The following is a 17157-nucleotide window of genomic DNA, read 5'->3' as shown; positions in this document are numbered from 1 at the left end:
AAACCGATGGAGCACTTCAGATTGAAGAGAAAAATTAATTCCAGGGAAGTGATACGAAACAGGTTGACAGCACACAGGACCCCGAGTTTTCGATGAGGGCGCCCCAGCCGGGTCAGCGTCACCGTTTCAGTCCTTCAGGGGCAGACGGGACCGTCCCAGACACGGCCCCGGCTCTGCTCCTGGACTTGGACAGCCCGCCCCACGCGTCCCATCTGCCGAGTGACTTGGGCAACCTCCTCACAGCGCGTCTCAGAACCTCACACGGGCCCTGGCTGGCATAGCTCAGTGGATTGAGCTTGGGCTGCGAACCAAAGCGTCGCAGGTTCGATTCCCAGTCAGGGCACGTGCCTGGGTTGCAGGCCACGGCCCCCAGCAACCGCACATTGACGTTCCTCTCTCTCTCTCTCTTTCTCCTTCCCTTCCCTCTCTAAAAATAAATAAATAAATAAAATCTTTTAAAAATTTCTAAAAAAAAAAAAAAGAACCTCGGACGGGACCCGCGGTGCCTCACTTCCGGGCCAGTCTGTGCCTCTGCTCACCCTGCCCCCACAGCCCGTGTCCCCGGCTGGAACAGCCGCCGAGGAAGAGAAGAGACCACGGTGCAGCCGGCTCCCGGCGGCTCCTCCCCCCGGCAGGTGCACATGGCAGTGCTCTGGCCCGTCGTCCAGCCCGTGGTCCGGCCAGCGCGGGGCTCCGAGGAGCGTCTCAGCGTCTCAGCAAACCCGCGACCACACAGACACACGTTCCCGGGAGGCAGAGAGGCCTGCTGTGAGGCCCCCCAGTCACAGCGCAGGGTGGAAACTGTGGGGCGGCTCCCTGAAATTCTGGGTGCGGCGCTGGGGGACAGCTCAGGGTGGCCCCCTCCACGGCCCCGGAGAGCAGGTGGCTGCCTGGCCAGCGGCCGGCAGGAGGGAGGACAACGGTCTCTGTGGGGCCAGCAGCGGAAGGGCGGAAGGGCGGGGGGCGGGCAGGCGGGGGGGCTGCAGACCTCCGCTGCTCTCAGGCCCGGCCCCCCCCCCGACCCCGGGATGGAAGTCACGCCCCTCACACCTGAGACATGGAAGGCGTCCTGCACGGTCTGCCCTGCCTCTCCCCCCGACACCCCGCTGGCCGGCGCCTTGCTGACTCCCGTTTCACTCTGCCACGGACAGCGAGTACTTTCATCATTTCCTATTTGCAAGTCTGGCTGGTTTGTCAGATCGCTAAGTGGTGCACCTGGAGCCCAACGTCACCGAAGTGGCACTGAGACCAGGTACAGGGGACGGACGCTCTTGTGGTTGTTTTACTGTCTCCGTTTTCTCTGATACTATCTGCACCGACGTGGGTTTCCCGGGTTCGTCAAAATTTAAAAATTACACGTTTTGTGCTTGTTTTTCTGCAGATAATTGCTTCCACTTTGATAAAACTGGCTGTTTAGCCAAGGATGTGACGTCTCGACTCTCATTACTGAATTAGCGCATTTTTGTGTTCAATAGGGTGTGTTCTCCCTTCCTTCTGGCATGTCACCCGCTCATCACCCAGAAATCACAGACTCCACACACAAGGAGCTCTGAGATCACTCTGGCATCGAGGATCTGTAAAGAGCCCCCGTTTCTGCGGAGACCTTCCCAGGACGGGCCCTGCACGCGTGTGGGGCCCCTGAGCGGCCGGCATCCCCATCTGATGTGTGCGGCTCCGTCTTCTCCGCGGGGACCAGCCCCCCCCCCCATTGTCGAGGGAGAAAACGACCTCTCAGTGACAAGGAGGGGGGTGGCCTTTGGGGACAGCCTGGAATACGCTCCCTGGGACAGGCAGGAGCCGTGGAGGTACGAGGCCCTGCTGGTGTCTGGCTTTCCCGTCTCGCCCCGCCCCGGGAGGCAGCCAGGAAAGTCTCCTCTCCGTGCAGGACACCCACAGGGCCCCGAGGGGGGCACCCCCTTCCTTCGGCGCCCCCTGGTCTGCCCTCCCGCCCACGCACGCGGCTACCAAGGGATCTGTGTGTCGCGGCAGACGCCTCGCTTCCAGGCCCGGAGAGAACAGCCTGGCGTGTGGCTTGCCTTACACGTTGTCAAACAGCCAATCAAGTACGATTTTCCACTGTCCAGTGGTGTCGGGTGTGGTCTGGACACGGCGTCTGTCATCACGCCGTCGCTCGGGTGCGTCTGCGGAGTAGACTTCACTGAGCCTGGAGTGACCCGGCGGCTAGGACGGCAGGTTTGGACGGGGCGGGGGGGGGGGGGGGGGGAGAACAGGGCCGGCGGCTCCACCGGGAGGCTCTGCGCTCTCTGGTCCTTACCGTGCTCGCTGAAAAACGACATTTCCCGTGCGGACGGTTCCTTCCATATTCAAACAGGAAGTCTTAAAGTATTAATTAGCTTTAACGAGCGGTCTCTCCACGGATACGCACGCATGGGTCCCCGAAGGCAGCCCAGCTGTGCTCACCAGCATCTGGAAGCGGTGTGGGGCAAGCCACACGCTTTGTTCCGGACTTCAAACGGTTTCTGAAAGGAGCCTTTTGTGAATTCTGGAAGGCGGCTATGAATGGTTACCAGAAAAACACACTTTTCAATATATTGTTATGTCTGAGTTCTTAGGGGGTTACGTGCCTGAGACTCCCCTCTAGAGCAATTTGGAGTTTAGGGGAAGAAAAACACCAGCAAGAGTGCAGATGGGTTAGAAGAGTTGAATATACCACTGTCCTCAGCAGAGAACCCTTGTTCTTGCCCTCTCTCCTCTCCCTTCCCCGCACCCCTCCTGCTCTTGGCCTTCTTCCTCTCCCCTCCCCCCCCCCTCTGTCTGTCTCTCTCTCTCTCACACACACACACACACACACACACACACTCTATCATGGCCATGTAGCTTGCACACACCCCAAAGATGGGGCTGATTGACCCTTTGACCAGTCAGAAGAATGGGAAACTTCTCCTGAAAAGCAGAACGTTTTAAAATCCAGCTCCGCAGGCTGAGGAGGATGGGGCGCGTGGCTGGAAGAGGGAAGAGAGGAGGAAGGAAGGAGAAAGAGTGTGTGTCCGAGAGGAGAGACCACAGGAGCGGCCGACAGCAGCGTGCGGGGAGCGGGGGCAGAGTCAGAAATGTCTGGTGCGGAGCCCAGGCGCCCGTCCGCGGTGCACGCCGGAGTCCGCGGCTCCGCTGGTCAGTCCTTGGGGCCATGCGTGCTGCGTGCCCGGCACCAGGGAACCCCCAAGACAGAGCGGTGAGTGCGCCTGCCCCGCCTCTGTCCGCCAGGAGCGGGTTGAGGGGCGAGTGATGTGGGGGGAGCAGGGACACCTGGCCCAGGTGAGACGCCGTGCGCGTGCACACGCTCCCGTCAGGTGAGACACCGTGCGTGTGCACACGCTCCCGTTGGAGCCCAGAGGAGGAGCTTGTGACTGTCCTTGGAGAGGGGGCAGGGCGGCCGGAACAGCGTCCACGGGGAGGCGGCCCTTGAGCTGAGCCGTGGAGGTTCCGTGCTTCCCGGTCTCCGGCGCAGTCCAGAGGGAGCATTCCACGCAAGGCTCGGACAGCCCGCCAACCCCGCGAACAGGGTCGCGACCACCGCGCCGGAGCCTCCAAGACGCGCTGCTGTGTCCAGCAGGGCTCCGCGCTTCAGTTCCGGACTCGGTGACTCCGCCCTCTCTGCTGACTGCCCTGTGATCCTCCCGGCTTGGCTTCACCTGCCCCGGCTGGATCATCCCGGCACCTGGGACTGACTGTGTTCAGTCTGACTCCCCCTTGGCTCCTGCCGGTCCCCGGTCGACGGTCCCCCACTACCCGCCCCCCCGCCCTCAACTCCCCAGGGCCCTGAAGCCCTTCCCTAGGAAATGCTGGCGCCGGGCGTTGAAGTCACAGCGGCAAAACGAGTCGATAAGTGTGGGAAGGCCCCTGTCACCCCACAGGGTTCATCTCTGACTGTCTGGGAGAGGCGGGGCTCATGCCCAGGCCCTCCCCTGGTGCAGAAGGGAGCCCGCCAGGCTCCAGCGCCGCTGGGCCTCGTTCCTGAAACACACGCTCTCCGGGAAGACGCGCGGAGGTGCTGGCTCTGGGCCCTGTTACCTGCGGGGAGGAGAGAACCTGGAGACCTGAGGGGCGGCCCCAGCCCTGGCCCCCTTTTCGTGGGGGTGGTCACGGAGGGAGAGGGGGACCGTGTACGCCGGTGTGAATGTCACCTGCTGCCCCACCATACTAGGAAGATGGAGCAGGCCCGAGCCCACAGGCCTGCCCTGCCTTTGGGGTCTGCTCTGGGTCTCAGGCTCCGGGTTTGAGAGCCTTGAGCCGCCCGCACAGCTGGATTCTCAGTCCCCCGCCTGGACTGACCGAACCAGGGTCCCTGCGCCCAGGGCCAGAGCTCCGCATCTCCGTGACGCCCTCCAGATGATGTGGTGGGTGAGCCGGGCCCGTGCACCTCTGGTGGGGGACAGGCCAGTTGTGTTCCCTGAACGGACGGCTCAGAATCCAGGTCAAGCTCACCCGTCGGTTTGTGCTGACCAGCAGCAGGGCACCCAGAGACCCTAGGGTCACACTTGCCTTTATTTGAAAGCGAGGTAGTCTCTTAGTTACTTATTTAATTACATTTTATTGATTATGCTGTTACAGTTGTCCCCCTTTCCCCCTTTGCCCCTCCACCCAGCCCCCCCACTCCCTCAGGCCGTCCCCCACCCTTGTTCATGTCCACGGGTCATGCGTGTGAGTTCTCTGGCTGCTCCATTTCCTGGGCTGGACTTTACACCCCCATTCGTGAGTCCCTGTTTGCACTTCTTCACCCCCTTTGCAATATGGAAGGCGCATTTTTCTTCTAAGGAGCCAGGGTTCAGTACTTCTGAGTGGGGGTTCGCCGTGACCTGTCCTGTAAGTTCTCCGTGGGCGGGAGCTGTGTTGTCTCTGGTCCAGGCGAATGCAGGTCAGGGTGTTTGCGAGGACCTCACTACAAACAGAAACGGCTGCAGCGTGTAAATCTGGGTGCTGTCATTAGGGCTGCTATTATCTCTGCCCAGGGACTTCCTGCGGCCAGCCCGTCCACTGAAGTCCAGCTCTTAAATCGAGACGAGGAGGAATTTACAACCTTACTGACCAGTGAACTTTCTTTTCTAAGACACTTGCCTGTTACCCTTTCCACGGTCAGACGTAGCAGGTGCACGATGGTGACACACACACATAAAAAGTGACCCTCTCTGGCTCATTCCACATTTCTCTGGGGAGAACTGAGGGGAAATAGTAAGAAATGCAAGTACAAAGCAATTTTAATTATTCAAAATTAATTAAAGGAGAAGGAAACTCCAAGCCTTATAAAATACAGTGCCTTTGGAGGTTAACTTTGGTTGAACACATTTTAAAAATTGTGTTGTCAGATAAAGGGAAGCAAGGGAAATCAAATTCTTTGAAAAGATCTACCTTAGGCAAAACGTGCTGAAAAACTCCAATGTAAAGCTTTAAAATACAAGTTTCCCAAGTAACAGGAAAAAAAGAAATTCCTTCTTCTTAAGAATCTGATAAAGCCTTAATAAGCAACCCCTTCCACCAAATATTTCAAATTTTGGGGGGGGAACCCTGAAAAATACAAATAACTGCAACATCCAAATAACCGGGAACCCCAGCATATATTAAAACAACGGCTCGAGTATTTAAAAGTGGTTGAAAATGGTCACCGGATTCACTAGACATTTTTGGACACCAAGGGGAGGCACGCTGCTCTTCTGTAAGATCTCTCTGAGGGAGATTCTGCCTGAAGCCATTTAGCTGGCCACTGGACACAGGAGCATGGTTACTCTGAACCGTTTCTGTGGACGGAACTGCAGCTACGGTACTGGCAGTGGAACGTGTAATTTATGGAGGTGCTGCAGCCACACTGCCCCTCGGTGAAAGTCTCGGTAAGAGAAACACCCCAGATCACGGCCCACAGACCTCAGTCAAGCCGTGTGCTGCCGGCCCAGGCACCGAACGAAGTGAAGTCACTCTGGTGAACTGCGGCACAGCCCCATCGCCCGGTGTTGCAGCGTCTGGCTCAGAGGCCAGGCACCTGCGCAGCGCTGCTCCTGTGGCTGCTCCGGCAGGGCGGCGGGGCCCAGTAAGACAGACGGACATGGGCACTTGTGTCCGGCCAGCACAGCCCCACCGCCGTCTGAAAACGCAGCCGGGGTGCAGACGCCACTGGTGGGGCGTTGCTGCCGAGAAGAGTGAATCGTGGAGCCGCTGGGACAGGGGCAGCCGGGAAGTCAGGAGCTCCGCACCGGCTGGTCGGAGGGCCCGTGGTGTGCCTTACGATGCTTTGTCTTCCCCGTGCTTGTGCGTAGGTAGACATTATTGACCCTTGTAGTTCCTCATCTCCTTACAAAGAAGTAAAGTAAGACAAAAATGCTCATCAACAAGGCTTCTGTGCTCAACAGATACACATTTTTACAGGGTTGCACGGCCTGCTGGGGCTAAATTGGTCCAGCGAGAACTGCTTTCTAAACCTTGGAAACTCCGGTCCCCCATTCTGCCAGAACGTCTCTGGTGATTTCACTCCTTGTCACTTCCTGTCGTTGAATTCTCCTGAGGGTGGCACAGGCCCAGATGCAGGGGGCTGGGCGGGAGCCCACGGGGGGGGGGGGGGGGGTTGTAGCTGAGTTTGGGGTTTACGCCGGAGCAGGACTACCGCCCACAGCCCTGACCCTGCTGGCGGTGGGCGGGCGACCCAGGACGGGGAAGACGCACCCACTGTGGGGAGGCTCCTTCAGAAGCATTTGCGGTGGACGATGGGCGGGCCGGCCTCGTCGTACTCCTGCTTGCTGATCCACATCTGCTGGAAGGTGGACAGCGAGGCCAGGATGGAGCCGCCGATCCACACGGAGTACTTGCGCTCCGGGGGCGCGATGATCTTGATCTTCATGCTGCCGGGCGCCAGGGCCGCCACCTCCCTCTGCATGCGGTCGGCGATGCCCGGGAACATGGTGCTGCCCCCCGACAGCACGGTGTTGGCGTAGAGGTCCTTGCGGATGTCCACGTCGCACTTCATGATGGAGTTGAAGGCCGCCTCGTGGATGCCCCGGGACTCCAGGCCCAGGAAGCAGGGCTGGAAGACGGCCTCCGGGCAGCGGAAGCGCTCGTTGCCGATGGTGATCACCTGCCCGTCCGGCAGCTCGTAGCTCCTTTCCAGCGAGGAGGAGGACGCGGCCGCCGCGGCCATCTCCTGCTCGAAGTCCAGGGCGACGTAGCACAGCTTCTCCTTGACGTCGCGCGCGATCTCCCGCTCGGCCGTGGTGGTGAAGCTGTAGCCGCGCTCCGTGAGGATCTTCACGAGGTAGTCGGTCAGGTCGCGGCCGGCCAGGTCCAGGCGCAGGATGGCGTGGGGCAGGGCGTAGCCCTCGTAGATGGGCACCGTGTGGGTGACCCCGTCCCCGGAGTCCATCACGATGCCCGTGGTGCGGCCGGAGGCGTACAGGGACAGCACGGCCTGGATGGCCACGTACATGGCCGGCGTGTTGAAGGCCTCGAACATGATCTGAGTCATCCTCTCCCGGTTGATCTTGGGGTTCAGGGGGGCCTCGGTGAGGAGGATGGGGTGCTCGTCGGGCGCCACGCGGAGCTCGTTGTAGAAGGTGTGGTGCCAGATCTTCTCCATGTCGTCCCAGTTGGTGACCACGCCGTGCTCGATGGGGTACCGCAGCGTCAGGACGCCGCGCTTGCTCTGCGCCTCGTCCCCCACGTAGCAGTCCTTCTGGCCCATGCCCACCATGACGCCCTGGTGCCGCGGTCGCCCCACCATGGAGGGGAACACGGCCCGGGGGGCGTCGTCCCCGCCAAAGCCGGCCTTGCACACCCCCGACCCGTTGTCCACCACCAGGGCGGACAGCTCGTCCTCGGTCATGGCGCCGGCCGGTCTTCCCGACTCGGCGCAGGGACGCAGATGCGGCGCGATCCCGGACGCTGGTGTGCGCGCGAGAACGCACAGGCTGGAACCGCTGCGCGCAGCCGCCTGCAGTGCACTGGGGCCTGCGCCGCGCTGCGGGGGATTTAAGGGCCCGGCCGGGCCCGCCCACGTCCCGTCCCTCCTGCGCTCCGCGTTTCCGGGCGGCGTGGCCTTTGAAGCCTTCGTGCTGATGATGGTGATTATGTAGATCATTAGTGGGCCTTCCCCATAAAGAGCAAATTGGCTGCCAACTGGCCACGCCGCGGTTACTGCAATTAGACCACCCACGCAGGCTCTGGCGAGGTCTCTGGGCGGGCAGGGCGGGGGCGCAGGGCGCAAGGGGAAAGGGAGCTGGCGGGCGAGTCACGCAGCCGGAAAGCCACTTCCGGCGCAGTCTCCCCTCGGGTCCGTTCTCTCCGCGGAGCTTTAACTTTCCGCGCTCCATCCGCCGTTCTTACGGGAAGTCGGAGCCGCACGCCTCCCTGTTTTAGGGTTGTCTTTCCCACACACTCCCCCGCCCCCCGTGCGGTCAGGACGGAGAACCGCTGCGGTGGTGAAGATCGTGGGGGAGCCAGGACGGCTCGTCACCGCTGTGGTCGTGGTGTGTGCGCGCGTCCTGCCGAACTTAGGAATACTTAATGGACTTTGCATCCAGCACAGATCAAGTAGAAGCAATGAAACGATCCATGTAGCAAACCACCACGGACTCTTCGTTCCCGATGTGAATTTGCAGCAACGAGATGTCACCCAGCCCGGCCACGCCCGCGCGGGGCCCGCACAGCTAGGACGCCCGGGTGCCTCCGAGGGCGCTCGGAGGCCGGATGTCCAGCCCCGGGGCGCGGTTTATCTGTGAAAATGCAGGTTGCAAAAGTTTTATTTATTTGCCACAACTGTGAGTCATATAACAATGTATGAAATTAAGTGATAAGATGCATTTTTAAATCATGCATTTGAGCTGATCTTTAAAACACGTTAATGTTCAAGATTCATACACTGAATTGTAACGTTACACCCCTTTGTAGTTGTAGAAATGTGCACGATTGGAATAGTATTAGCTTTCCTTCGATTTAGGATGTGTCACATCCTGATCATTCCATAGGCAGGGTTCGTTCGGGTTTTATTTAAGACAGAACTCGAGACAGCGTGACGAAACGTGCACTGTGGTAAAATGGAGGGCGTTAGTATGTTTGCACAGAGGACCAGCAATTAAGCACGTTCATCACTTGGCTTCCTTGCGTGTGAGGTAAACAGGACACTGTCGCCCCGTCAGCTCCTCCAGAGAAAAGCCATTTTCCTCGCCTCCATGGGTCCTGCACCGCCGCCTTCGCTTGGTCCCTTCCTCGGTCACCAGCGCTCACTCTGGGAGGCGCGCTGGCGGCGGCCCCGCACGGCGGGACACGGGTGCATCCTTCAGGCCCAGGCCGGGAGCACCAGCCAGTGTCTGCGCCTGCGGGCCTCTCTGAGAGCCTGGGTGTCTCGGAGCCGGAGAGCCTGGGTGTCACGGAGCCGGAGTGCCCGCTGACTTCTCGGCCTGCAGCCTGATGCAAGTCACTCTCCTCCGGGCGCACCCAGCGGTTCCCCTGTAACGTCCTGACACTCGGTCGGGGCGGAGTGCGTGCTTTACCGCAACACCACGGTTTTGCTGCTCCTTCCTCCCCCCAGGACCGTCCTCCCCCACCTTCTCTGTAGCGGAAAAGTCGGTCCGTCCTTCTACAGGAGGGAAGGGCTCCCCTCAGGCCCCCACGCCGAGTGGTTTGCTGGGGTCTTCTTTGAGGCACAGCCCGGCTCTGGGTCCAGGCACGTTTTACTGCCGTGCATGGGCCGGGGCCTCTGGGAGCGCCTTCCCCGTCCTCGTCTCAGAACCACGGCGAGCCACACGGGCGCCCGGCACCGCGGGGAGGACAGCGAGGGTCACAGCGCCAGTCCCCACGGGGGGCCGTCCAGTCTGGACGTAAAGGGGGTCGGGTCGGCAGGGTCGTCCGCCCTTGGGGGCCCGCGGGGCGCCAGCGCGACCTCCGGCCCGGCCCCTCGTGCCCTCTCTGCAGTCGCCTCTGACTGGACCGCCGCCCGGCCTGGCTCCGCGTCCCTGTGGCCCGGCTGGCGCCTCCCAGGGAGGCTGGTGGTGATTTTGCTGGAGGACCCTGGCCTCCACTTTAATTTCAGTGTGCTGAGAGGAACTATCGTCAATTGTGTGTTCTTAAGTTCTCTGCTTCAGTTCTCTGAATTCACAATCGAGGAGGGGCCGGCTAAGCTTCCACAGCCGAGTGGAAAGGCACCTGTTGGCGGGTGGGAGCGTGGGCCGGGTCAGAGGTCAGCGTGAGCGACCAGGGAAGCACAGCTGGCGACGCCGGCCGGCCGGCCAGCGCGGTCTGTCTGTGCGGCGGTGCCTACGCGAGTGCCCCGGCACTGTCCCCCCAGACCTCGGAGGAGCGGGCCGGGCGCTGCTCAGCCCCACGCCGAATCCGCACTCGTCTCCCTCTGGAGGGAGGAGACCTGCGCCCTCGGCCGTCGTGGGGCCGACTCAACTTTGGAAGCGGCACACCTCCCTCCAGGGAGGGCTTTCTGGTGGGCGGGGCCGACTCGGGGCGGTTCCTCCTCTTCTGAGCCAAGGGAAGCCGTTCTCCTGGGGCTCCCAGGCGACAGAGCAGGGAAACTGGTCCGGGTGTCCGGGACCGGTGAGACCTCGGCGGGGGGAGCGGGGGGTGTTCATAGTGGTCCTCGGGCGGGCGGCCGGGCACGCGTTGCCTGTGGACGGGAGGGAGCGTGGGCAGGGGGCCTGGGGTGTGGGCGGGGTTCAGGGGAGGAGGGGCCCGGAGCGGAGGGAGAGGACGGGAGGTCCGGGCGCAGCAGTGCGGGACCCAACCCCTGTCTGTGCCGCGTTTTCTCCCTTTGGTTTCGTGGAGCCGAGTCGGGGGCCTTCGGCCCCACGGGGGCTGGGTGCCCCTGGAGCCGCTGGGAAGCGGAGCGCGGCCCCCTGGACGTGGGCAGGAGGTGAGGGCGCCCTTCAGTGGCCCTCGGCGCCCGGACCGGGCTCCTCCGCGTAACAGCGACGACTGTCGGTGGAAACCTGTGCGGGTAACCCCGGCGTGGGGAACGGCGTGGGGAACGGCTGTGGGCCGCCCCGGAGCACCAGGTCCAGCCGCTCAGGAGTTGCCTGCCCGCCCACCCGCCGGCCAGGCCGAGTTCCGTGTGGTTCCGTTCCGGTGCGTACGGGGTTGGGTTGGACACACGCCGGGCACTTGCTCACTCGCATATGAGGGCTCACGCGTCAGTTCCGAGCACACAGGCGCTCTCGGCCCCGCGTGGGCAGAAGTTCGGAGGCCGGCAGAGGTCGCACCTCTGCGCCGTGCACCGTGTGCTTCTGGCGGGCGCCTCGGAACACGCACGGAGGGGCTCGGCCCGCGTGGCACCCCGTGTGCTGTGACAGAGAAAGTGCAGTCACGTCACGTCACGGGGGGGTAGCGCTGAGTCCGACGTGATTACGGGGCAGCGGGGGGGGGGGGCGGGAGAGAGCAGCGGCCTGCGCCCCGCACCCCGGAAGGTTCCAGGTCCCCCACCCCCTCCCCCATGGCATGGGGCACTAGGACTGGGGTGTCCTCGTCTGTGGAGGGCGTGAGCGCCTGGGGACAGGGGCACGGAGAGCCTGCCCCGTCCCCAGTGGGGGGGGGGCGCGGGCGAGCCCACGTGTGGAGCCTGGAGACGAGGAGACACGGCCACAGCGAACGTCTCACAGGGCGGGCGCCGGCGCTCTGAGGGGAGCAGGGGAGGGGGAGGTGGGACGGGAAGAGCCACGTTTAAACTCTGAGCCGTTTGTTGCTGAACGACTTCAAAAGCTCTGGAGCTGGTGCTGGCGGGGCCCCTGCAGAGGGGGTGGGGTGGGGCTGCTCCCTGACGACGGTGAGGAGGAAGCCTCGTCTCCGTCTGGGCAACGACCCTGGACTCGGGCCGGGTTTGGGGTCTGGTGGCCTGGGTGGGTCAGGACAAAGCGTCCTCTCAAAAACAAGCGGGCTCTTCGACCAGGACACAGAGCAGCTCAGCGCCCGTTCCAGAGGCGTGTTGTGAAGTTCACAGCAAGTGTGCTCTGTGCTGCAAGACGTTTAAGAATCCGTGTGCGGGAGATGCCGGAAGCCCCTCCCTCGGGCAGGCAGCCGAGATCTGGGGTCGGCCCGCCCAGCGTCACACAGCCTGGGAGGACCCTGAGGAGCCTGGTGGGGGGGGCACCCCAGGGCCGGCTCCTCTGGGACCTGCAGGGGAGGGGGCCCAGCGCCTCTCTCCCCCCTCCCCCAAGCTCTTACGCCCCGTTGCACGGGTCAGGTTTCCCAACTGTTTTCTGGAAGCAGAGTTCTCTGAACGTACGGTTCACCTGGAGCTCACCCTGTCTTGTGCGACCGGAGAAAGCGTGAGCAGGAGGACGGGCCCTGGCAGGGAGTCTGGGCCGTGGGCGGGTCTTCCCCTTTCCCCAGGACCTCGGAGGACAGGGCAGTCAAGCCACCCAGCACCCCATCCCCCCTCCTGGTCAGGAACCGGGACTCCCCACCCATCCCCCACACGGAGGAAGGCGTGAACCAGGAGCACTGCACACCCTGAGCCCCGTGGTGTCCAAGGCAGCCGCACACAGAGGCCTTGCCCTGGGGCCCCGTGTGTCTTTCTCACGTGAGGGCTGTGGGGGTGGGGGGGTGGGAGGCTGAGTGGGCCAGTCCCCGGCCCGGGCCCTAGGGGGCAGCAGAGCTCTTCCTCGGGGAGTCCCGAGTGTCACTCACCCAGCAAGACAGACCTCAAGTCCCGCCTCGTCCATCTTTGTTAGCAGCCCCCTCCACGTCTCGCTGCTCCCTGGCTGCCTGATGCAGGAGCCTGCTGGCTACCGAGGAGGATGCCCGACGCTCTCTCGTGTGTGTGTGTGTGTGTGCACGCTCGTGAGTGTGTGTGTGAACTCCTGGTGTTGCCCGCCCACCCCAGGACCATTGATGAACCCAGACCCGGTTCCCAACACTGCGGGGCTGCAGCCTCCTGCCCTGGGGCCGGCCGGGCCTCACGGGGCGTTGACAGTGTCCCTGGCCTGTGCCCACCAGAGGCCTGTGGTGCCCCCCCCACCATTGTGATGTCCCCAGACTGTGCCAGACGCCCCCCGGGGACCCAGTGGGGACCACCGAACTGGGCGGTTCTGAGTCCTTCCAAGGACCCTGCTTCCCCGCCCACTTATGTTTTCGGTGGAGGCGGATGAGGTGGCTCTTGTCTACGTGTGACTCAAACACGTTCCACCTTTGAGTGAGTGTGTGTGTGTGTGCGTGTGCTTGGAGGGCACTCTCTCCGGGGAGGGGAGATGAGGCGGCAGACACACAGCCCGAGCCAGACGCTGCCCGCACCTCTCCCCCAGACGCGAAGATGCTGGTGGTGAGAAGACCCTTTCCTGTTAGTTGCCACGGGTAACACGATTCTGTTACTTTTCTTCCTTTTGGTTTTAACCAGCGTCGCTGAATGTGAATCATGAAACGCAGAGAAAGCATAAGAGGCTCTACTTGCAACAAATTTTGATGTATGAGAAAGGTTTAAAGAGCTGGAGGAAAATTTCAAACAGGAAGGAGCTGCAGTGTAAGCTGCTTGGTCTAAGTTGGGAGTCTCTGGGATCCAGGTGCAGGGGCGGGTGGCCGAGAGGAGGGGGGTGTCAGTGGGAGACCCTCAGGCCGGTGGCCTGGCCTGGGTGAACGAGGGGGCTGCCATCTCTGTGGGCGAGGGAGATACTTGGTTATTTGCAAAACAAAACAAAACTGGCAAAGCAAAGCCTGCCCTTCCCCCACCCAGTCTCAGCCTGTGGATTCCCCCCCACCCCCCAAGCTGCCCCCAGGGCCCGGGGGGGTGGGCACTGGGACAGCCGGACCCCTGAGTCTTGGCCAGCCCAGAGGGGAGGGGAAGGGCGGGATGTGGTAACAGAGCCCCCACCTCAGAGGAGTTGCGGCTCCATTGGACGCAAACCCTGCACCCTCACTGCAGCCTTCCAGTGGGAGGGAGGGAGGGAGGGAGAGGGGGGACCAGAACCCAGACATGAGCAGATTCACTCAGGGCGGGGGTTCCCCTCTGCCTCCCTGGGGCGGAGAGAAGGGATGGACGTCTCTGGGGGCCCAGCAGACCGGCCTGGCCGCGTCTGCAGGGAGCCTGTCTGTGGGGAGGGGCCGCGCGCCCACCTTTCGAACACGGGACCCAGTTTCCAGGGGACGCCCCTGCTGGGCGAGAGAGAGAGATGAAGGCCGGAGAGTGAGGCCCACGTGGATTCACGCGCGTCACCCTCCGTGGGGCCGTGGCAGCCACGCGGGGACTTCGGAAGGGTGGGATGTCGGGTGAGGCCTGTGGGGGGCGACAGAGAGCAGCCCGGCTCGAAGGAGCTCCGGCCGGGCCTGCTCCCGGGGACGCGGGGACGCGGGGACGCGGCGACGCGGCCTCGTTCTAACGTGATTCCCAGCGTCACCAGGTTGCGAGCAACAGCGGGGGCTGACCCTCCGTTGGGAAGTGAGGTGTTTCCCGCAACCACCGCTCCTCCTGCCGGTGTCACCGAGTCTTGGACTGCCCTCCGGCCGGCAGGACAGCCTGGGAGGGGGAGCCGGAGGGAGAGCGGCCGCCAGGACAGACCGCCCCCCCCCAGGAGGTCGTCCGTCCGCAGGGACTTCGGGGACTTGGCTCCACGGCCCGTCGAAGGCCTTCACTTCTTCCCCGACGATCTCTGCGCCGCGCCCCCCGGACCGCAAGGCGCGGTGGGAGTTCGGGGGCTTCTCCGAGAGCCAGCGATGATGGTCCACGGGGAGCAGGGGCGGGGCCACGGTGACCCTCCTCCCCCTCGTTCCTGGTGGGGGCCCCCCCTGGCTCTGCTCTCAGGCCGCCGTTTGCCCGCTGGTCCCGACTCCCGTGCAGTCCGGTGCAGAGCGTGGGGACCAGGCCGCCAGACGGGGCCCCTTCTGCCCCCCTCTGCTGCCGTCAGCGGGCGGAGCCGGGGGGGGGGGGACGGGGGGTGGCCGGATGGGGGGACACGCTGTCTCTCGCTGCCCTGGGCGGGGTTTGCTCCGGTCGCACGAGGGTTTCCGGGAAGAAAATGCACAGGTGCCAGGTGAGTGCAGACCGGGCCGTGAAGCCCCTGAGGTGCAGCCTCCGGTCGCCCGTGCGGTGGGAAGGCGGGGGGGGGGGGGGGGGGGGAGGCATACCGGGTGGGGCCAGTCACTCCGCTGACAGGTGCTCGGGGGAGACCAGCCGTTGCTGTCAGAGCTGCGGACACCGAGCCCGTGAGAGGAGGTGGGAGGAGGTGGGAGAGCAGCCGAGACCCCCGGGTTCTTGCCTCTGACGTCGAGACCCCTGCCTCTCGCTGGGCCGGCAGAGACGCCCGGTGGCTGGAGGCGCGCCTGTGGTGGGAGGGACGAGCCACCGGAGGGCTGGAACTCGGCCCCGAATGCATCTCCTCACCTTTCGGCCTCCTGGTGCTCCCCCCCACCTGCCCCGCCCAGCGCCTGACTTTTCAGACTCCTGCCCTGACTTCAGAGTTTCCTGGAGCCGGAGTTTGGTGCCCAGTTTCCCGCCTCCTGCCCTCACGGACCCCCTTCCTTCCTCACGGAGCTCTGCCTGAGCCCAGGCCTGGGGCCGGGGACTGGGACCGGCTGCTGTGGCCGAGGCCTTCCTGACGCCCTGGCCGCTGCAGCCCCCAGGCCCCCCCCCCCTCGTGGAGACTCCCCGACCCGGCCGAGACCCGAGTCGCCCGAGACCCAGGGCTCACTTCGGACGTGCAGACGCTCCGGTGCCGCCCGGGACCCTCTCCCCGGGTTTCAGCTGGTGTTGGGAACATGGTTCTCCAAGGGGCCTGCCCAGGGAGCTCCGTGGACCTCGGGTGCCCCGGACGGACCCCAGGTGGACGGAGTCGGGTTTCTGGGGACGCTCGGGCGTCACGATGTTTACTGCCCGCCCCTGCCCCCCAGGTTATCCCAACAGGCAGGCGCTGTTTCAGCCTCATGCACCCACGCCGGCCCTCCTCGGGTCGGCCCGCCTCTGCGGTGCCTCCGTGGGCTGGCTCACCCCGGCTGCCCGGCCCCGTCAGGGAGCCACATTCCTGGCCCCATTCCCCTGGGGCGGCCTGGCTCCCCAGCCCACGACCTCCGACCGAGGTTGTGTCGTGGAGCTGGAGGGCTGGGAGGCACATCTGCGGACCCCAGGCAAGCCTGCTGCGGTCCCCCGGCCTGCCATTCTGACGGACGCTCTCCACCGGGTGTAAATATACCTTATAATTCGACGCTTTCCTCCTTTTGTCCACTGGGAGCTTTGCCGGCACCTGCCCTGCGTCCCTCCTGGGGTGGGGGGCGTCCCGGGTGTCGGGAGCCATGGGTCCGTGTTTGGGACCGTCAGCTCCCATGTCTGCGGAGCGAGAACCTGGAAGGTTCTGGCGTGTGCCGGTTCTGTAGGTTCTGCAAGGCCTGCACTCAGGGGAGGGGTCGGGGGCGAGGGTGTGCAGCCCGGCTTCCTCGGGGGGAAGACCGCCGGGGCTGGGAGCAGGCCGCGCCCTCGTGGAGCCGGGAGGCCCCTGCACCTGGGGTGAGTGCCCCGAGCCCCTCCGACAGGTGTGGCCCCGGGCCCCGTGGTCGCCTCTCAACACGGAGCTGGAACGAGGACCTGGTTCTCCGGACTCAGAACCGGACCCTGTGAACGTGTAAAACCGCGGGGTGCCGGGTCCCCGTGACGGCGTCTGAGCAAAGTGCCTCCCACTCTGTGAGGAGCAAACGTTCCTGTTCGTGGACGAGGCCGTCGGGGGTCCCGGGCACGGTTCTGACGGAGGGGCCAGCCCGCCGAAGGGACACCCGAGCGGAGGGTCTCGTGGCAGAAATGGGCTTTCCTCGGGACGGCTGCGGGAGGGGGAGGCCCTCCGCCCCGCCTCTCTCGGAGGGGCCGTGTCGGAGCACAGCGTGGGCAGGTGGGCGTGCGCAGCCGAGGAGGGGGGCGGGGCGGGGGTGTCCGTGGGCGCAGAGCTCCCGAGAGGGAGCCCCCCGGGGTGGAGAGGGCGCCAGCTTCTGGCTGGAGGGGAGCAGGGGACGGAGCAGCCAGGGTGGGGGGAGGCGTGTGGTCAGACAGTCTGGGTGGACGTGACCTCTAACCCGACACGGCAGGTTCCTGCTGAAACGGGGCTCCCGAAATCACGCCCGAGGACGGGGCCTCGTTGGGAACGCCGCTCGGAGGCGCCCGGCCGGAGCTGGTCCAGGGGACGCCTTGGGGAGCTCCGGAAGAACAACACTCCTTTGTCTCAGGACGGTTTCGGGGAGTGTCCTCCCCCG

The 17157-nt window shown here is 63.9% G+C and overlaps 1 protein-coding gene across 1 annotated transcript; it reads right to left on the bottom strand.

Annotated features, from left to right (window-relative positions):
- Positions 1 to 6663: 6663 nt before the first annotated feature.
- Positions 6664 to 7822, bottom strand: ACTBL2 (actin beta like 2). The gene has a single exon (XM_028514864.2). It carries the CDS (start codon positions 7820 to 7822, stop codon positions 6689 to 6691), a length of 1134 nt encoding a protein of 377 aa, XP_028370665.1. The 3' UTR covers positions 6664 to 6688.
- Positions 7823 to 17157: the final 9335 nt, after the last annotated feature.

Source organism: Phyllostomus discolor, chromosome 3, assembly GCF_004126475.2.
Source record: "Phyllostomus discolor isolate MPI-MPIP mPhyDis1 chromosome 3, mPhyDis1.pri.v3, whole genome shotgun sequence".
NCBI classification, from domain to species: Eukaryota; Metazoa; Chordata; class Mammalia; order Chiroptera; family Phyllostomidae; genus Phyllostomus; species Phyllostomus discolor.
This window is presented reverse-complemented; position numbering and strand designations above follow the sequence as displayed.

Coding starts and splice junctions, on each gene's coding strand:
- ACTBL2 (XM_028514864.2), bottom strand. CDS start 7,822: ATGACCGAGGACGAGCTGTCCGCCCTGGTGGTGGACAACGGGTCGGGG.